Here is a 20,812-nt window from a genome sequence, read left to right on the forward strand (position 1 = left end):
GAGGCCTAAACCAGTACATGGTAAAACTCAAGTTCCGTATGGTCTCCCTGGCCTCCATCATTCCCTCCCTGGATCCCAGAGATTGGTACGCCACCCTCGATCTCCAGGACGCGTACTTCCACATTCACGTATTCGAGGTCCACAGGCATTTCCTCCGCTTCGCGGTAGGACAGGAATACTACCAGTTCACCGTCCTCCCGTTTGGCCTCTCGATGGCACTCACAGTTTTCCCAAAGTGTATGTCTGTGGTGGTGTTCTATCTCAGGTGTTGCGGGGGTCCAGATCTTCCCCTATCTCTAGCTGATCAAAGGCAGCTCCAGATCACAAGTACCACGTAACACTCATCCTGTACATATGTACCACACTGGGGCTGCTGGTAAAGAACAACAAATCCACATTGGTACCAATACAACAAATAGAGTTAATTGGCATGATTCTCAAAGCTACATCAGCCAGAGCTTCCGGACAGATTTGAAACCTTGAGGGATCTCATCAGGGCAATCATGATGTTTCCTGTGACAACTGCCAGGGTGTGCTTCCAATTCCTGGGTCACATGGCAGCATGCACATACGTAGTACGCCATGCCAGACTGAGGATGCGACAGAGGTTGGACAAAGTCCTCACTGTGCCCGAGTCCATACTAACCTCCTTCCTTTGGTGGTCCTCCCCGGAGAACATGCTCCGAGGAGTCCCATTCTGGAGTTGCTCCCCAACTATAGAGCTGGTGTCCGGGTGATGGGTGGGGAGCCCATGTGGGAAACCTCCGGACCCAAGGCCTCTGTTCCACGCAGGAACTAGGCCTGCACATAAATGTCAAAGAACTCCAAGCTGTCCATCTGACCTGCATGGCCTTTCACCCTTGCCTTACAGGCAGGATAGTCAGAGTTCTCACGGACAACACGGCCTCGATGTTCTACATCAACAGGCAAGGCAGGGCCCATTCCTGAACCCTCTTCCAGGAAGCCCTCTGACTGTGGGACTTTCTGCGTCGCCCACAATATCAACTTGGAAGCCCACCACTTTCCAGGCATCTGGAACTCTCAAAAGATCACCTGAGCCAGGACTTCTCCTCTCAGCAGGAGTGGTTGCTACACCCAGAGGCAGCTCACATTATCTTCCGAACATGGGGCACTCCCCAGGTGGACCTCTTCATGACTAGGCAGAACTGGTTCTGCTCCAGGAGGGGCCTGGGCAAGGGCGCAATTTCCAGTGCCTTCCTTCTGTCCTAGTTGGGTCAGCTGTTATATGCTTTTCCCTCAATTCCGCTGATCAGCAAGGTCCTGGAAAAAAAGACGGACAAGGCTCATGTCCTCATGACTGCCGCAGCATGGCCCAGACAACACTAGTATGGGACTCTTATGAACCTGTCCATTTTCCCCCCATGACCACTACCAACCTGCTCAGACCTTCTCTCTCAGGACCAAGGTTGCCTCCTCCACCCCAACCTCACAGCCCTCCACCTCACAGCGTAGTTGCTCAATGTTTAGACCAAGAGGAAAGGACCTGCTCAGAGGGCATCCAGCGAGTCTCCTGCAAAGCAGGAAGCCCTCCACGCATCAGGCTTACCTGGCAAAATGGTCAAGGTTCTCTCGGTGGGCTGCCGATTGCAGCGTCTCACCAGTGGCTGCCCCACTCCAGCTTATATTGGATTACTTCCTTCATCTCAGAGCCCAAGGCCTAGAGCCCTCATCCGTCAAAGTGCGTCTGGCAGCCATATTGGCCTTCCACTCGCCCATCCAGGGCCACACAGTATTTTCTTGTGCCATGACCGGTCGATTCCTTAAGAACTTGGGTCACCTCTTTCCTTACGTTAGGCCCCGGTTCCACAGTGGGACCTGAACTTGGTTCTGGCTAGGCTGACAAGGCCTCCATTTGAGCTGCTTGCCACATGCTCCTGATCCCATCTTTCTTGAAAAGTAGCCATTCTTGTGGCAATCATGTCTGCTAGGAGAGTCTTGCAGCTCCGGGCCCTGACTTCCGAACCCCTGTATATGGTATTTCATAAAGATAAGGTCCAGCTCTGCGTACACCTTTCATTCCTCCCCAAGGTGGTCTCCGCCTATCATATGAGCCAGGACATTTTCCTTCCAGTGCTCTGTCCCAAACTGCATGCGTCTAGTGAGGAGCGCCATCTCCACATGCTAGATGTGAGACGGACGCTGGCTTTTTACCTGGAATGAACAAAACCATTCAGGAATTCTTCACAGCTGTTCGTTGCCATGGCCAAACACATGAGGGGTCAGCCTATCTCCACTCAGCAGCTCTCCAGCTAGATCACTTCATGTATCTGTACTGGTTACGACCTGGCGGAAGTTTCCCTGCCACCGAATGTGAGAGCGAACTTGACAAGGTCGCAGGCTTCATTGGCCGCCTTTCTGGCTCACGTCCCTATTCAGGACATTGCTCCTTGATCATTGATCCACTGTTCACCTCACGTGTGATCGTCTCCCAGATCAGAGAGGATGCTGTGTTCGGCAGGGCACTGCTCCATCCCAAGTGTCTGGGAACTCTTACCCACTTCCAACAGATATAGCTTGGAATCACCTACTGTGGAATGTACATGAGCAATCACTTGAAGAAGAAAAGACATTTACCTTTTCCGTAACTAGTGTTCTTCAAGATGTGTTGCTTGTGTCCATTTCACATCCCACCCTCCTTCCCCTCTGTTGGAGTTGTTTGGCAAGAAGGAACCAAAGGTGCGTGCAGCGGCCCTTATACTGCGCCATGGTGGCACCACTCCAGGGGTCACTGGGGCTCTCCCATATGGGTACTGCTAGGGGAAAAACATCCGGCACTGGTGCACGTGGAATGGTCATGAGCAACATATCTCGAAGAACACCAGTTACAGAAAAGGTAACTGTCTTTTCTTGTGTTATGAGAAGGAGTAACTAATACTTCCTTATTTACTTTCTTCATACCAGTCATGACTTTGTAGACCTCAATCATATCTCCCCTTAATGGTCTCTTTTCCAAACTGAAAAGTCCCAGTCTTATTAATCGCTCCTCATATGGAAGTCGTTCCGTACCCCTAAACATTTTGTTGCCCTTTTCTGAATCTTTTCCAATTCCAAATCTCTTTTGGGAGATGGGGTGACCACATTTGCTTGCATTATTCAAGATGTGGGTGTACCATGGATTTATTATCAAAAGATAATCTGAGCAAACAATAAGGCTTGTGGTTTTTAACTCAGTTTTTACCTTTGTTTGGCAGTACGTTTGCCTGATACTGTTTGGCAACATAAAAATCCCCTGGAATGCCTACACATAGGAGATGGAATATGCCTTAAGACCCGATTCTGATTCCAGTGAAATCAATGACAAAGCTCTCCTAGACTTCAACAGGAGAAAGATTGAGCCATTAGTTCTAATCAGAGATAGAGATGTATTCTTGTCTGTCTGTGTCAGCCATAAAATAAGAAGAGAGCATCTAAACAACGAGAAAAACATGGCAGTTCTCTTGGTTATACCACATTGTTTGTTCAAGACTGCAAAACATGTTAAGAATAAAACTTTATTTCTGAAAAACTGTCAGTAAGGCGTTCACATCAGAATGCCATAACATTATTTTTTATACTCTGCTTTGTTTCACAGGATTTATGGAGTCAATGTCTTTCATGCTTAATATTTTAAATCTGTAATAATTGACACATAAAACATACCATTTGATTAAAAACAGGCTATGCAAGAAAACAGCTCTGATGTTTCCATACAAGTTCTACAGTTTCTCATCTGTCATCTTTGCTTAGCTAGAGCTCAAACCCATGCCTCAGTCAGTTTATACTTGTCATTATTTGTCACTTCAGAGTAAAGAACCAAAACTAAAGTATCATAAAACTAAATTACCTCTCAGGAGAAAGGGAGGCAGTAATCCCTTCACAGGGGTGGCTCTAGGTATTTTGCTGCCCCAAGCACGTCAGGCAGGCTGTCTTTGGTGGCTTGCCTGTGGGAGGTCCCTGGTCCCGTGGATTTGGCGGCACACCTGCGGGAGGTCCGCCAAAGCCACGGGACCAGCGGACCCTCCTCAGGCAAGCCGCCGAAGGCAACCTGCCTGCCACCCTTGCGGCGACCAGCAGAGCGCCCCCCGTAGCTTGCTGCCCCAGGCACGTGCTTGGCGTGCTGGTGCCTGGAGCCTCCCCTGTCCCTTCATGGCAAGGCAGAGGTTATTATGAGCTATATTCCCCCTTATCTTCATGCACTACATTTGCCTTTGTAGGAGGAAAACATCCTAACTTCCATAAGGGCCTGGATGTTAAATCTGTTCTCTCCCACAGACATTTTTTAAAATTAATTATTTTCAGCTGGATTGAAAATATTGCAGTTGTAATGTATTTATGTAATAAGAATCAACAGTTTTTATTAATCTGAAGGTCTGTTTTTATTGCATCTATTTCTCTGTAATAATACCTTTTATTTGCTATCATGCAAAAATTACAAGATGCTAAGAATCCAGGTATACCCCTAAAAATAGAGATCCAGATTGCCAGTTCCTGGAGAGAGGACCAAAAGGGACTGAAAACTCCTGTGTGTTGAACTATAGAGTTGGCAAGAAATTGCCCCCTCTAGTGCAGTAGAGAGTTAGAGGGCTGCAGAGCAGATGGCAGTCAGGGCCTCCCAACCATGTGGGCCAAGTCTGTCAAAATGAAGGCCAGTCTGTATAGATGGCTGTCCCTCTGTATAGCCTCACCTTCGTTTCAGTATCACAGAGGTTTCCCCCATTGGCTACACAGAGCAGCCTTGGAGAGAACTCAGTAGGAATGCAAATGGTTACTATCCCAACATTTAACTGTTTTTAGTATGTTACTGCTACAAATGTCAAAAGGTTAAATATGTTATACTCTGATTAGAAAGCTTATTTGGTCAAATAAAGCCAGACCCCCCCCCACTCCCTCAACTGTGAAATTAGATATTTTGTCAGTGAACAAATCTAGAGACATCTGACCTTCTCCGATAATACATTTGTATTACCTGGCTAATGGCATTTCACATCTAGATCTTTTATTTCACAGTGAATTGTGGTTTAATATTTAAAAAAATAAGAAATCAAGAATTTCATATTGAGATATTGTTCAGAAGATTATCCAGTACTAAGCATAATAAAGAAATATGGTCTGTGTTAATGACTATGCAGACTAGTGTAAAAACACAGGAGTCAGTTTGGGATCTGCATGCAGTTCCCAATGTTCTTTTCAACAATTAAGGGACGGTCTCAGGATCAATAGTTATGAATAACAATGTCCTCAGTGCAGCTTTCAAGTTCTACAGGAATGCAAGTCACAGAGCAATGTTTAGTGTTCTTAAGATCCTTAAGGAAATTCCCAACTAAAAACAGGTTAATTTATGTAAAGGAGTTAATCAAAAATGTGCACCTTTATTTAAGGGAGGAAAACCTTTAAGGGATCATTGTAGTTTACTCAAAAGACACAAATGTTAGCTTTGAAAGTAAATGTTTCACTTTAAAACAAAAAACAAATCAAACCAAAACACCCTCAAACGCTAAAATATACAGATGTACATGATCATCAAATCACAATTCTGCTCCTATGTCATCACTCATAGAGTAACTGGTAATCTGCACACAGTCATATCCTCAAAAACCTACATCTTTATGGCATCAGTAACTGAAAATTGATCTATCTGGACTAGTTTACTCTTGTTAATTATACAGTAGCATTTCCAAAAAGTGCACCTGTCTTTACATTTCCATTGCTTCATAAAATATGCCTGTCATCTTAAAACCACGCAGTAACGCTGGAAAAATACAGCCTTTTACAACTCTTTGGCTAAAGCAATTGAATTCACAACAATTCCACAAAAACATCCAAGATATAAAATTTAGGAGTGTTCTCATACTGTTAGATTTAGGATAGATATGCAGTTATCACAACTAGAGGAGTTTACCTGCCAGAGACATGCAGGGTGACAAAGGTCGCAGCTGTCTCCCATAGACAAATCAAAACCCAAAACCTTGCTCTCTAGGGGAAGGAGGAGCCCAGACCTTAGTAGAGATGAGAGTCACAAACTTCATGGACCCTGTGGTATCCACACTATTGAAGGGCCATGCCAGTGACTCCCTCTCACCCAGTGAAGACAGGACCCTTGCCTTCCCTCAGAGTGAATTGAAGTTGGCAAAAGTTCCCAAATTACTTACCATCTCCAGTGATCAGGTTGCAAAATATGTGGAAACTTAAATGGGGCTTTTATATAGAATACAATTCCTCTATAAATCACATAGGAAAATAATTAAAACAATAGGTCACTTATATTTGAGAAAGATCTAGTATCATTCTATGATTAGTCACTAACGATAGCTAGATTTTCAGAAACAGATTGTCACAGCTTTGAGATGCAGGGTTTGAAAACCTGTTGAGATAGCTAAATGAACTACGCAGCACCTTGAATGTCTATGTTCCAATGGCTGGAGGAACAGTTCTGCTGCAGTTCATGATTGCTCACCTCAAGCCCTCCCACCTCCTCTTCATCCAAATTTGCAGTATGTGCTGCTTTGTGTGGGAAAGAGGTAAGGAGCTTCCTGCGAATTGGAGAATAACAGATAAATGAGAGAGCGAGCAGAACAGTGAGGATTGGGCAGCAGAGGGGAGGGAAGCACAGTGGAACAGAATACAAGGGCACCAGCAGGGAACTGGCCAGGAGAGGAGCACTGGGCGAGTAGGGACCCAACCACCAGGAGGCTAGGGTTTTCTCATTTCCCCACTTCTTCCTCTTTCCTCAGTTTCTTTATTTTTTCCCCTCTGTTTCTTTTGTTCTCCCCTCCCCTTTAATAACAGGACATATTGAGGTGCATTGACTCAGCTGCAGTTGCCAGATGCATATTGCCTGTGGATCACCAACTCAGGCAAATGCAGGGAGTTTTCACTCAAGAGCATTAACTAATAATAGGAACAGCAGTTCCAGAATACCTCTCGTTGTGGACACTGTGTTCCAGAATAAAAATCACTTTATTCTAAATTAATATTAGTGTGCTCACAATTAATTCCTCAATGGCTACTCTGATTGATTTCCCTGTTTAGAAGGCCCAAGTATCTAAATGTAATATGATTGTATTCCTTTTAACTGAAGGGAGGTGGTGTTGGTTTTGAAGGGGTGTGGCTGCTCAGCTATTTTTGGCTCTTGGCAAGTAGGCTTATTTTTCAGGCCAACGGGTGTTGGGTACATTTTTTCAAGTCCTGATTACATTGATGCATCAGAGTAGTAGAGGGCACAGGAAATTTTTTCCTTTCTCTCACACACCCACTTCAAAGGTATCCAGAACACTGGTGTTTTGGCTCCTCATGCATTCATGAGAGAGGTGGGCTAGTGTGACCTGAAGCACTGTGCCCCCATAAGGGGGCATGGCTGGGAAAGCAGGCCCTCTTTTCCCCTTCAACTTTAGAGGCTAATGCTGGGGGCATTGTATGCTGCAAGAGTATATTATTTGTTGAGCACATTCTCCAGGGCAGGCATTTTACAAGATTGAGTACACCACAGACAGCATGTGATTGGCAACTGCTGCGGAGACAGTACACCTCCACAGCCACCTTCAATGCAGTTGTGGCTATAAAAGCCACACCGTTAAATTGAAATTAATATTACTTCTTTTTAAATTGGATGTTTTAAATTTTATATATCTCTATGAAATAGAATTAGTGCAGTGTTGTATATTAACATTAGATAAGTGACAATGACAATTACTTCATGTATGTTGTAACTTTAATTGTTTGCATTGTGTGTGTTGTACATATATATTTACATTGTATATATTTGTTTTTGTACAGAGGTAACTCTTAAAATGTTTGGTTTAGATAACATGTCCTTGGTGTTTTCTTATTCTACCTTGTGGTGGTCCTGGCACAGCAGCGCCCCTTTGTAGCCGGGGTGGGATGGGGTGTCGGCGCCTCACCACTCTCCAGTCCTTGCGTCCACCTCCCTGCGGGTGGTCGATTATGGCCTCGCAGCCTTCTTCCTCACTATCGCCTCTGTCTGGTTGGGTAGCATGGCCTAGCGGCCAAAGTCCATACACACACACCCACAAGCAGGGTAGCGCAGACTAGTGGCTAAAGTTTATACAATCCCCATTCATGAGCAGGGTAGCACAGCCTAGCAGCCAGAGTCCATACATCCCCTTCTTATGAGCAGGGTAGCACAGCCTAGCAGCTGGAGTCTCTAGGATCCCTCATGGTTCAGTGGTGAGGGGATAGGGGGACTCGGGCCCACCCTCTCCACCGAGCCCTAACCCAGGACCCTGGTAGCAGCAAGCCGTCCTTGCCACTTGCTCAGCAGGGATCCACCCACAACACACCAAGCGGCAATATAGCTCTAATTTTGTTTGTCTCTAAAGTTCCCCTGAGTCACTTCCTACCTGGAATACCAGTTCATCTGCGGTGGAGGGTCCTCCGGTCTGTACCTCCCCGTGACGTCCTCTGTCGAGGTCTCTGGTAGTGCCTCGGCTTGGCTGACTCCTGGATCCTGGCGCACAGGTTCTCCTTCAGGAGCTAGCAGCGCACGTCCTTCCCCTCCAGTGGTCAGCCCTGACTGAGCTGATCTGCAGGCTTTTATGCCTGTGCTCCAGTTGGAGCATGCCCTGCAGAGCTTCTGGGGCATGGCTTCCTCTGCTTGGAAGGAAGGGTTAACTCATGCAGTACCAGTGCGAGGTCACTCTGCCCCATCACATACCTCATATTTATGGAATCCTGAAACAGTACCAAAACTATTTTAAGTAAATCAAAATTGTGACGTTTTAAAGTGTGGTCTAGATGTGTATTTTTGTCTTTTGTTATCCTGATTTTATAATTTATTAAATCAATAAAGAATATTTTTTTAAAAATTCAGCTAATTGGAAACCACCTTCATAAAACTGAAAAGGTTTGACTTAGAATTGTGCAGTGGATGGAAGTTCCATTTTGTTAAGGAGTTTGAGATTTCAAAATTTGGCTTCATTCCAAATCTAAGTGAAACTTTAAAATTTCAAAATTCTCTGACAGAAAATTCCTCCCAAATTTGTTTTGGATCAATCACAACATTTTTATTTACAAAAATGGAACCATTTTGTTTAGATTTTGACTTTTTATTGTATATTATGTTACAATACATAATATAATACTAAATAAAAAATTCTAAACAAAAAATCATTTCAAAATGAGGGGGTTTTTAACCTGTTTTTTTCTAAACAATTTCATGCAGCATTTTGTTTTCAGTGGAATTGCATTCTCTGATGGAAAATGGCTCCATCTAAGTTTTCCCAGCCAGTTCTAGTTTTACTGTACTTTATGCATGAAACTTGCTTTTGACAGGTTGCTTATTTTTCTTTCTCTTATCAAGTAAGCAAGGGATCTCCTCCTGTAGTTTTATTGACTGACACCAATCTTAGATGGTACTTCACACCATAACTGCACACCATTTGTACAGCATTACTTGAAAGGGAAAAAAACAAATATAAGGCCTGATTCTGAGAGCTGCTGAGTACCTTCGACTACCATTGAAGTCAGTGAGAATACTCATAGGAGTTCGCTCATGTTGTAATGTTAACGTAAGCTTCGTTTTGTTAGAACATGAAGGATATCATATTTATGCACATTTATTTATTATTAGTTTAAATTCTCTTTAATTTCATTGTCATTTACTTTAAAATACATAATTTCTAGGAAATGTTATTAACATATGCTTATCGTTTTTTTGTTTGGTCCTATTTTTTCTCTCTCCTTCAACTTTCTCTTTCACTGGAATTTTCTAACATAAAATGTTACTTGGAATAATGGAGGGTAGCTGCGAATGCTGTGACACATGCTATTAAAGCCTTAAACACAAGCCTTTCCAAGGGTTATATATAAAAACAATTGTATAGCAGCATTAATTTTCTGAAAATCAAATGAAAAAGTGCAGAATACAGTATTGTTCCATTAAATATATTTGCTTGTTCACCTTGTGTCCCTTTGGCTGGCAATTTCCCAGGTATGCTGTACGATAAAAAACAAAAATCAAACTAAAAGGGGGTTAATTGAGGCATTAGAAATGTATATTCACTCTAAAGTAACCTTGAAGAACAATGGAAAAATCTCCTACATATTGAGAATTAAGGCCGTGTTTTCACAATAGTCTCTTAAATTGCATGTTCAGAGTATGCAGAACCAAATATTTTGCAGTCACAGGTGGGGTAAGGTAATTGAATGCATAAATGGTAATTTGTGTGTTCATCTATCTAATTTGCATATGCAGATTGGGGGAAGAAACAGCTTCATACTCAGGTTCTCTATGGAAATGTAGCTCTTTATGGATATTTTGTGTACTACATCTGTCTTTAATTTGTTTTTACCACAGTAGCTTATTAGAATGTGCTCACTGCAGTTGTATGACATGGGTCCTTGGTCAGAAGAAAAGGGGCTGTTGCACCTTAAAGGGCTCCCTGTGCAACTGGTAGCAGAGCGGGCAGGGGTATACTGGGCTGGAGCAGGAGGTGCTGGCTCCTTCTAGCTGACTGAATGAGGGGGGTTTATTTATACCCTATGAAGCCCCCCTGAAACCCTCTTTCACCTGGTTTAGGTTGGCAGCATCCACCTTCCCACACATGAAATCTGAAAAGGCCTGCATTCCTTCATGATGTGCTGTGGGCATTATGCTAGTCTCCCCTTTTTCCTTGGGGGCTGAGAAGGAATTTTTCCCTCACTGCCAGATTGGCTGAGGAGGGATGAGGGGTGGGGTTTGCCTTCCCCACAGTGGATTTGGGACCCAGTGAAGTAGGATTGGGGGACTAGACTATAATGTTGCAGCTTAGTGCCTAAAACTTGTGCCAGATTTCCAGTGCAGATACTCATTATGGAAGGGCTATGGTTATTGGATAAAATGGATTGGAAAAGGATGGAAAGGAAAGTGTCCTTTAATGGAGCTGAGGAAGTGGGGGGTTGGGTCTCCTGTTTCAGATACAGCGGGGAGCTGATCTCCCCTCCTTTTATAGCCCCCTTAACCATCATGTGAAGGAAGCACAGCAGCGTTCCAACAATGGGATGGCTGGAACCAGGTTGGGGGTTATGTGGACATTTTTAAGGAAATGATGATGACCTGCACTGTGCAATGTATTTTTAGGTATTCCCAGATATTTTAGGTTAATAAAGTTGCAGCCTAGTTAAACCACATCCATTGTCTCCTGGCTGGATGACAGCTGCTATTATGCTATACAATTATATTTGACCCACAAGTACATCTTATTAAAAATACATGTGTCAATATATTGTATACACAATATTTTAAGAGGGAATTTTTTATAACAGATAAATTAGAATTTTCCAAATTCTTATGTATTTTAAATATTTTTCTGCACATTCTGTAAAATTGTGGCGGAAATCTGCTGTTTCGTTCTAGGAATTTCATTATTTCAAGAGGGAGAGAGAATGCATAAATAGCATGGTGTAGCAATACTCTTGTTAGTTAACATTTCCTTGCCAGTCTAGTATAAATACTAATATGAAGTGGCTGCTAGTGATAATTTAAATAAGAATGTACTGGTTATTGACCATGTGTCCACTCTTTGTATAAACTATAAAAGAGTAGTTTCTTATTATCCTATTTTGTTCTAGGGCAAATATGCATAGGATTTTAACTCCCTTAGAGTACATGCAAAGTGTATTGTTCCTATTCAAAGCAAATACAAGGCTAGATCATCATATTTACACTGCCCTAGGTGAAGACCAGACTTTGAGAATCACAATTCTGTTCCTGCTTCTTCCTTGCTTCATGTGGGAAATAAGTCAGCCCTGTACCTGTCTCAGGCCACGTCCAGACTAGATATTAAAATCGATTTTAGATACGCAACTTCAGCTACGGGAATAACGTAGCTGAAGTCGAATTTCTAAAATCGAGGTACTCACCCATCTGGACGGCGCTGCATCGATGTCTGCAGGTCTCCATGTCGATTCCGGAACTCCGTTCGGGTTGATGGAGTTCCGGAATCGATGTAAGCGCGCTTGGGGATCGATACATCGCGTCCAGACTAGACGCGATATATCGATCCCCGAGCAATCGATTTTAACCCGCCGATGCCGCGGGTTAGTCTGGACGAGGGCTCAGTTTACTTCCCCCTCCGTGACAGTTCAGCTGCTAAGGCTCCACCCACTCTCTGCTCATGCCTATCCACTCCCTGTCCACTCTCGCTCTTGTGTAAGTAGCAGCCCTAGGGGAGCTGATCTTCCCCTTGTGCACAAAGCAGTAATGTAGGCAGTCTGGTCATGGAAATAAGCAGGTGCCTTATACCTTGTGATCCCCATGAATTGGCATCTTGCGATTGAGCTCACAGCAGCTCATCCTAATTATGAGCTTGATCCTCAGAGGTGAGGAGCCCCCACAACTCCTATAGAAGTAAATGAGGCTTGCAGATTCTCTTACCTCAGGGACATACTCTGTATTGTTAATTCTAAAGTACAGTAATATGTGACTATGTAAGGTGTGTCTTTGGGGAAGTGATACTGTATCTTCAACATTTATATTAACAGTAATTAATTTTTTATTTTTTTTTGCTATAGAAGATAGTTTTAGTCACTTTCAGATTGATGCCAACAATGGCAAGTTAAGAACAACTGAAGCTCTTTCATATAACTGGAGACCTAACTACAGAATACTGGTCATGGCAAGTGACCAAGGAATGCCTCCTCTTCAAGGACATGCAGTTGTTAACATCCAGGTACCTGTTCGTTTAGCATGGATTGGAAAACTGGTACTGTATTTTCAGTTTATTTTTTTAAAATCTTTTAGAAACCCAAAGGATGAAGTTGTTGAAAGTAAAATGTATATATTTTGATATAAAGAGCATATCTTCTCATCAGAATTCTCTCTAGTCTAGATATTGTTCTACTGAACCAGGAAATTAGAGGATGAACATATTTTGCCTAATTTTGAAACCACTGCATTATTACAGGTTCAGAAGTTTGACGTGTAATTTACAGCATTCATGTCCTTTTAGGAAGAGATTGTGAACATAAGAGAGGAAAAATATCCAATAAAGAAGTTAAAAGTGGAGCAGGGACTAGACAAAGTGGAAAGAAAATAGAGAGAGAAAACAGAGAAATCTGAAGACAAAATACTTAAAATACGTGCAATTTCCCTACTATACCATGCCCCTTCTCTGCCTGCCCACACTCCTCATGCTGGCCTGTATGGAGCTATCAGAGAGACCAGCTCTGCCATGCATGGGGAGTGTTAAATCTACCTTCATGCCCTCTCTGTAGCTACCCATCTGCTGTTCATCAGAACCACAGTAGATCTACTTTGTCAGGGGTCTTCTATAATCCCTTCATTATAGGTTGAATGTCATCCAGAATATTGTTCGTATATCAGCAGTAGGAAGTATCAGAGGGTAGCCGTGTTAGTCTGGATCTGTAAAAGCAGCAAAGAATCCTGTGGCACCTTGTAGACTAACAGACGTTTTGGAGCATGAGCTTTCGTGGGTGAATACCCACTTCCTCAAATGCATGTAATGGAAATATCCAGGGGCAGGTATATATATGTGTGCTAGCAAGCAAGCTAGAGATAACGAGGTCAGTTCAATCAGGGAGGATGAGGCCCTGTTCTAGCAGTTGAGGTGTGAAAACCAAGAGAGGAGAAACTGGTTCTGTAACTGGCAAGCCATTCACAGTCTTTGTTCAATCCTGAGCTGATGGTGTCAAATTTGCAGATGAACTGAAGCTCAGCAGTTTCTCTTTGAAGTCTGGTCCTGAAGTTTTTTTGCTGCAGGATGGCCACCTTAAGGTCTGCTATAGTGTGGCCAGGGAGGTTGAAGTGCTCTCCTACAGGTTTTTGTATATTGCCATTCCTAATGTCTGATTTGTGTCCATTTATCCTTTTCCGTAGAGACTGTCCAGTTTGGCCGATGTACATAGCAGAGGGGCATTGCTGGCATATGATGGCGTATATTACATTGGTGGATGTGCAGGTGAATGAACCAGTGATGGTGTGGCTGATCTGGTTAGGTCCTGTGATGGTGTCGCTGGTGTAGATATGTGGGCAGAGTTGGCATCGAGGTTTGTTGCATGGATTGGTTCCTGAGCTAGAGTTATTATGGTGTGGTGTGCAGTTACTGGTGAGAATATGTTTCAGGTTGGCAGGTTGTCTGTGGGCAAGGATTGGCCTGCCACCCAAGACAAACCCAAGAGAGACAAACCCAAGAGAGAAACCAACAGGACTCCACTGGCCATCACATACAGCCCCCAGCTAAAACCCCTCCAACGCATCATCAAGGATCTACAACCCATCCTGGACAATGATCCCACACTTTCACAGGCCTTGGGTGGCAGGCCAATCCTTGCCCACAGACAACCTGCCAACCTGAAACATATTCTCACCAGTAACTGCACACCACACCATAATAACTCTAGCTCAGGAACCAATCCATGCAACAAACCTCGATGCCAACTCTGCCCACATATCTACACCAGCGACACCATCACAGGACCTAACCAGATCAGCCACACCATCACTGGTTCATTCACCTGCACATCCACCAATGTAATATACGCCATCATATGCCAGCAATGCCCCTCTGCTATGTACATCGGCCAAACTGGACAGTCTCTACGGAAAAGGATAAATGGACACAAATCAGACATTAGGAATGGCAATATACAAAAACCTGTAGGAGACACTTCAACCTCCCTGGCCACACTATAGCAGACCTTAAGGTGGCCATCCTGCAGCAAAAAAACTTCAGGACCAGACTTCAAAGAGAAACTGCTGAGCTTCAGTTCATCTGCAAATTTGACACCATCAGCTCAGGATTGAACAAAGACTGTGAATGGCTTGCCAATTACAGAACCAGTTTCTCCTCTCTTGGTTTTCACACCTCAACTGCTAGAACAGGGCCTCATCCTCCCTGATTGAACTGACCTCGTTATCTCTAGCTTGCTTGCTAGCACACATATATATACCTGCCCCTGGATATTTCCATTACATGCATCTGAGGAAGTGGGTATTCACCCACGAAAGCTCATGCTCCAAAACGTCTGTTAGTCTACAAGGTGCCACAGGATTCTTTGCTGCTTTTAGCAGTAGGAAGGTTAATTTTTGGTAGTTTTAAGGAATATGCTAAACATTTCTCAATCATGAGGCTATTGCAGCTCAACTATTGAAGAGTTTCTCCCATTCTGAGATCATTTCAATGATCTCTGGTGAAGAAAATTCTAATCCTCAGCAAAATCAATTGCCTATTCATATTAGGCAAACTAAATTGTGGATGGTGATTTCTGTGGCAACACCACATCCCTGCCACAGGAGGGAAGGCAGCTCAAGAATAAAACGATGAGAAACAGTTTTGCCATCCCATTAGAATTTGAGACTGAAAAATGTTCCCATCTCAGCTCTATTGAGGAGCTCTGCCACTGGGAGAGAGAAGTGGGGATGGAGCCTCTTTGTGGAGCTCATGAGATTCAGGGGAGGGGAGATTACCTCTTGTTCCCTATTCTGCTCCAACCTTGAGTGCAATGGTGGTTGGAAGGATAAATCTGGGTAGTGACTTGTTGGAGGATTTTCTAAGGCTGATTTTTAACTTTTATTAAATTGCAGGGGAAGAAGCGGGATTAAAGCTTTTTCCTGTGTTACAAGTATACAGTTGTGAGGGCTGTTCTGTCCTTGATGTCTGTTAATGGGAATTATGTATGAACAAGCTACAAATGACTAGTTAATTAGTAAAGAAAAGTATATTGCAAAAAATCCCAATAGTAGCAATGGAAAAAATATTGCTGTGCTTTTGTTTCAGGTAATCCCATTTTCTAAAGGGAGATCTGTCTTTTCTCAAGATATCAGGCACTTTGTCATACCTGAGAATTTTAAACCTGCACAAATATTGAGCTCGGTGAAGTTGCCTGGTCATTATCTGCAAACCGACAGAAAACTGCATTTTAGTATCTCTGAAGAAGAGGATGATGATCATTTTGAAATAGATAGTTCAACAGGGGATCTGTTTCTTTCCAAGGAGCTTGACTATGAAACAACTTCTCACTTCCTTCTAAGAGTTGTCATGAAGGATTATAATAAGAATCCTCCACAGAACTACACCGTTTTCCTCAGTATTGATGTAGAAGATCAGAATGACCACTCCCCTTATTTCCAGGATAACTTCATAGTGATTGGCATACAGGAGAATATACCTGTTGGCAGTCTGGTGTACACATTCAATGCAAAAGATGGAGATGGCAGTTTTCTGAACAGTAGAGTACAATATTCCCTAGAAATGAGTGACTCTGGTGAAAATCCATTTCTCATCCACCCTTCATATGGCACCTTGATCACAGCAATTCCATTAGACAGGGAGATCACTCACTCAGTTGTCCTGAGAGTGTCTGCATCAGATCAGGCAATAAACTTGACAGAGCGCAGACTTGGTTCCCTGACAGCAAAAATTGTCATTTTAGACATTAATGACAACAGTCCCCAATTTGTTTCTTCCTCTCTTTCCTATGTCATGGAGAATGCAGAGGTAGGCTCTCTGGTACATCACGTAGTTGCAGAGGATCCAGATGAAGGAAGGAATGGACAAGTTACATATCACATTATTTCAGGCAATGAAAACAAGGCGTTTATGTTAGATAAAACCACAGGTATTGTATATTCTTTATAGATTCTTGTGCTGTGCTCATCACCATAATATCTGCCCACCTTCCAGGAGTTCATTGACCAGTGTGACTAACATCTGTCACAGTTTTGTTTGTTCAACCTCTCTCTAAGGGGAATGTGTGCGCTGGAGTGTTTTGTTTTAGATGTGTTTTCGGGGAGGAGGGATAGCTCAGTGGTTTGAGCATTGGCCTGCTAAACCCAGGGTTGTGAGCTCACTTCTTGAGGGGGCCACTTAGGGATCTGGGGCAAAATCAGTACTTGGTCCTGATAGTGAAGGCAGGGGGCTGGACTCAATGACCTTTCAAGGTCCCTTCCAGTCCTAGGAGATAGAATATCTTTATTATTATTATTATTATACACAGTTTTATATTAGAGAATGCAAGGTAAAAGAAGGACACCTTATACTTACAGAGAAAGATGGTGATATTTGTAATGGCCCTTAGTTCCCATTGGAGTTCATTCCCCATTCTCAGGCTGGCCCCCAGGAAAGCTCTGTCTCCTGCACAAGATCTGTAACACTGATACTATATCCATTTCAAACATGAATCCAATTTTTCCCTTTTTATAAGGGGTGTGCAGTTGTACATCTTTTCCAGGAAATAGTTGCTACCGCTTATTTTTGGTTTATACTCTCATTGCCAATCCTTTCTGTGATTGCAGACCCGTGTATGTTAACTGTTTTTGTGTGGGACTCCCATAGCTTTGGGACAAATTTCTGGAACAAGAAAATTTTTTCTCTCACACTGCTCTTTTACTGCCAGGGGCACATAAATATTTTTTTAAATGATGAAAAAGAACCCTCTCAGGTTTAGAATAAACATCACATTTCCTATATGAAAGAGAGAGAGAGAGAGGCTATACATACTGCAAACTGTCTGGCATTGGCATATGGACTTGGAGTTTATATTCTGTACTATTTACCAAACATTTGTAAAGTCCTCTGGACAAAAAAAAAGTTCCCTTTGGACCTGATCCTATATGTTTTATAACATTTCCTATTGTCAACATGATGAGCAATATGGAATTGGCCCCTTTATGGCAAACTAAACAGCACCACAGATCATTCATCAGAAAGCAATAGGGTAGGTGTCCTCCCTCTTAGTGACAAGAGCGTAACGAAGAGAGACAACCCATACTTGTCAGACCTTGCTGTAGGACCTTCTCAGAGCTTGGAACTACTACATAGTAGTTTAAACTTCAGCTGGAGGGTGACTTAAGAATAACTAAAATTGTAGGAAAGGGGAAACAGGGAAAGATTCAGGAGAAGAAATATCCCAGGAAAGCACAGATTTTGTGAATCTTGAACAACTAATGTGTTTAATCAGTTTGCTTAATTATTTTTCCCATAAGGGGAAGGATACTAGTTAGTGAATACTTCAATACATGAAAGGTGTATCTGTGTCACAAGGCTAATGGCTCTTATAAACAGACTTTCAGAGCTGTAGAACAGCTCCGGATTGGGAAAAGTGCTGATTAAGAGTTCAAGGTAAATAAGTGTTAAAAGGATACTTTACTAAAACCTAACTTTCAAATCCTACTTTTCAATTAAACAGAGAAAAAAAGAATGCAAAATATGAATGAACACACAGAAACAAAGCAAAGAATACACAATTCTGAGGAAGCAACAATATGAGTGTGTGTTAATACCATTTAACAGTTCATTGTACTTTGTGGGTTTTGGAATACAGTGGCCACTGTGGGCTGGTCTTCAATCAGTACAGCAGGAATCGATTTAGCAGGGCTAGTGAAGACCCGCTAAATTGATGGCAAATCGCTCTCCGGTCAACCCTGGTACTTCAGCTCCCCGAGAAGTGTAAGGAAAATTGACCAGAAAGCATCTCCCATCGACACAGCGCAGTGAAGACACCGAGGTAAGTCAACCTAAGCTTTGCCAACTCCAGCACATAGCTGGAGTAGCGTAACTTAGGTTGACTTACCGCCATACTGAAGACAGACCCTGTGTAGTTACTGTTTGAAAGACTCACATTTTGTTCATGAATTTAAAAATCCGACAAAGGGCCAGTAAACCAAAAGAAAGCTGAAAAGGGCTGTGTAAGTATACTTGTATGCTTAAAAGACAATTACCATAAAAAATGGCACCATTTTATTAAGTTCAGATCCCTCTTTGTATTCATAGTAACATTTGATGACTGTCATGACAAAATGTTATTCCTGAGTTAGCACTACAGATAAGAGATAGTGAGATGGATTCTGTTCTTTCTTGTACACCAACACAGTTGTTTTCTAAGGGCTTGTCTACATGAACTTTAGTTCGTGGCAAGCTGGGATGTGACTCTACCCAGCCTGCCATGGTCCAACTGATGTGCATCAACAATTCACTAAAATGCTTTGGTTTAGTTCTTTTTGAAACAATTAGATCAAAGCACATTAATGAAGTGTTAGTGCACGTCAGCAGGGTGCATGTGGACAGTGAGTGTGGCAGGCTAGTGTGAGGAAGATTCCCCCACCATCTGACTGCGAACTAATTGTTTGCAAAGACAAACCCTTAGTTCCAAGCAGTTACACCAGTGCAACTCCATTGGAAGCCCGATAGGGTACTTCTACACAGGGATAAAAGACCTGCAGTATCGTTGTGACTGGGCTGAGTCAGCTGACTCGGACTTCTGGGTTTGGGCTGCGGGGCTAAAAATCACTGTGTAGACATTTGGGCTTGGGTTGGAGCCTGAGCTCTCTGGAACCCTGCAAGGGTGGAAGGTCCCTGAACTCAAGTTTCAGCCCAAGCCTGAATGTCTACACTGTAATTTTTCAGCCGTGGAGCCTGAGCCCCATGAGCCCAAGTGATTTGACCCAGGCTAGCCATGGGTTTTTTATCCCTGTGTAGACATGAATGAAATGTGCTAATGCTGTGGTTCTCAACCAGGTGTCCAGGGCCTCCTGGGGGACCGTGAGCAGGTTTCAGGGGGTCTGCCAAGTATGTCCAGCATTAGACTCACTAGGGCTCAGGGCAGAAAGCTGAAATCCCACCACATGGGACGGCAGCCCAAGGCACCAAGCCCCATCACCCGGGGCTGAAGCCAAAGCCTGAGCAACTTAGCTTCATGGGGACCCGGGCAATTGCCCTACCTGCTACCCCCTAATACCAGTCCTGGCTTTTATATACAGAAAAACAATTGTTGTGACACAGATGGGCGTTGGAGTTTTTATAGCATAGTGATGAGATCTCAGAAAGAAAAAGGCTGAGAACCACTGTGCTAAAGTCTTTATTACAAAATTCAGAAAGCAGTGGGGTTACATGTATGTCACTGAGGGCATAATTTGTCTAGCAGAATCTTTAGCATGTGGTGATGATACAAGTTAGAAACACAGCCTGACTCACATATGGAGCCCAAGGCTGAGTTTGCAGGGCTGCCAAGAGGGTGCTGTAATATCACAGTGCTTTACAGTAGATAGAAAAAAAAATCATCTTATTTGTAAAGTGAACACAGTTGATATAGAAATCAATGCCGCATTTACGGAGTTTTGCATTTTCAGAGCAAATTGCACATTAAGAGATCATATAAATATTTGCGCTACTTGAGCTTCTCTTGGACTGCAGATGTTAAACAAATAGTGACTGACTATTGTGATAGTGTAACTTACTGTACTAAGGGGGGGGTGTTGTAATGAAAGAATGCCCTTTTGACCTTTCTTTTCCTTATAACAGGGTTGCTAACCACAGCCTTTCCTTTGGACCATGAGAGTCAAGAATACTACAGTTTGACCATCGTGGCTCTTGATGATGGCACACCGTCACTCTCTGCAACCCAGATGCTGACTGTAAGCATTCTTGATGTAAATGATGAGAGACCAGTATTTCAGAAGCAATTGTATGAAGCTGCAGTTTGTGAAAATCGAAATCCTGGAGAGTTTGTCATTAACGTGGAAGCTGTAGACAGAGATTCAGGTAATTTCAATCATTTTAACCATTACTTTCATACTGGAAATAATGTTAATGACCAGATCTTGGTTCCTAATGTCTGTATATATGTTAGCCACCTTGTGTTACTCGTAGCTGGGTTTGATTTTGAGTTTCAAAATCTGGCTCTTGGTTCAAAGTCTGAACCTACTTCTAAAGTATAAGGGGTGTTTAGAGTTGGGGTTTGAGTCAGGCCCATCTCTGTTTAACATGTGTAGTGTAAAATAACAGCTCAGATGAGTTTGCAGAAAAGGGTGGCACTTTATAGTATTGCCTTTGAATGGAAATTGTGAAAATAGCTAAAGCAT

At 43.0% G+C, this 20,812-nt stretch overlaps 1 protein-coding gene across 9 annotated transcripts in view; it reads left to right on the forward strand.

Moving 5' to 3' along the window:
* The window catches only part of DCHS2 (dachsous cadherin-related 2), a 236,969-nt gene that overhangs the window by 143,267 nt on the left and 72,890 nt on the right, over window positions 1-20,812 (forward strand). For 7 of the 9 annotated variants that reach the window (XM_030563596.1, XM_030563598.1, XM_030563599.1 and 4 more), the window contains exons 8-10: window positions 12,508-12,665; window positions 15,732-16,572; window positions 20,253-20,492. In XM_030563596.1, coding sequence (XP_030419456.1) covers window positions 12,508-12,665; window positions 15,732-16,572; window positions 20,253-20,492 — 1,239 coding nt within the window. Of the gene's footprint in view, window positions 1-12,507; window positions 12,666-15,731; window positions 16,573-18,141; window positions 18,641-20,252; window positions 20,493-20,812 lie in introns of those variants that run through there. The other 2 variants (XR_004000530.1, XM_030563605.1) reach the window with 2 other exon arrangements.

This window comes from Gopherus evgoodei, chromosome 5 (genome assembly GCF_007399415.2).
Source record: "Gopherus evgoodei ecotype Sinaloan lineage chromosome 5, rGopEvg1_v1.p, whole genome shotgun sequence".
NCBI lineage: Eukaryota > Metazoa > Chordata > Testudines > Testudinidae > Gopherus > Gopherus evgoodei.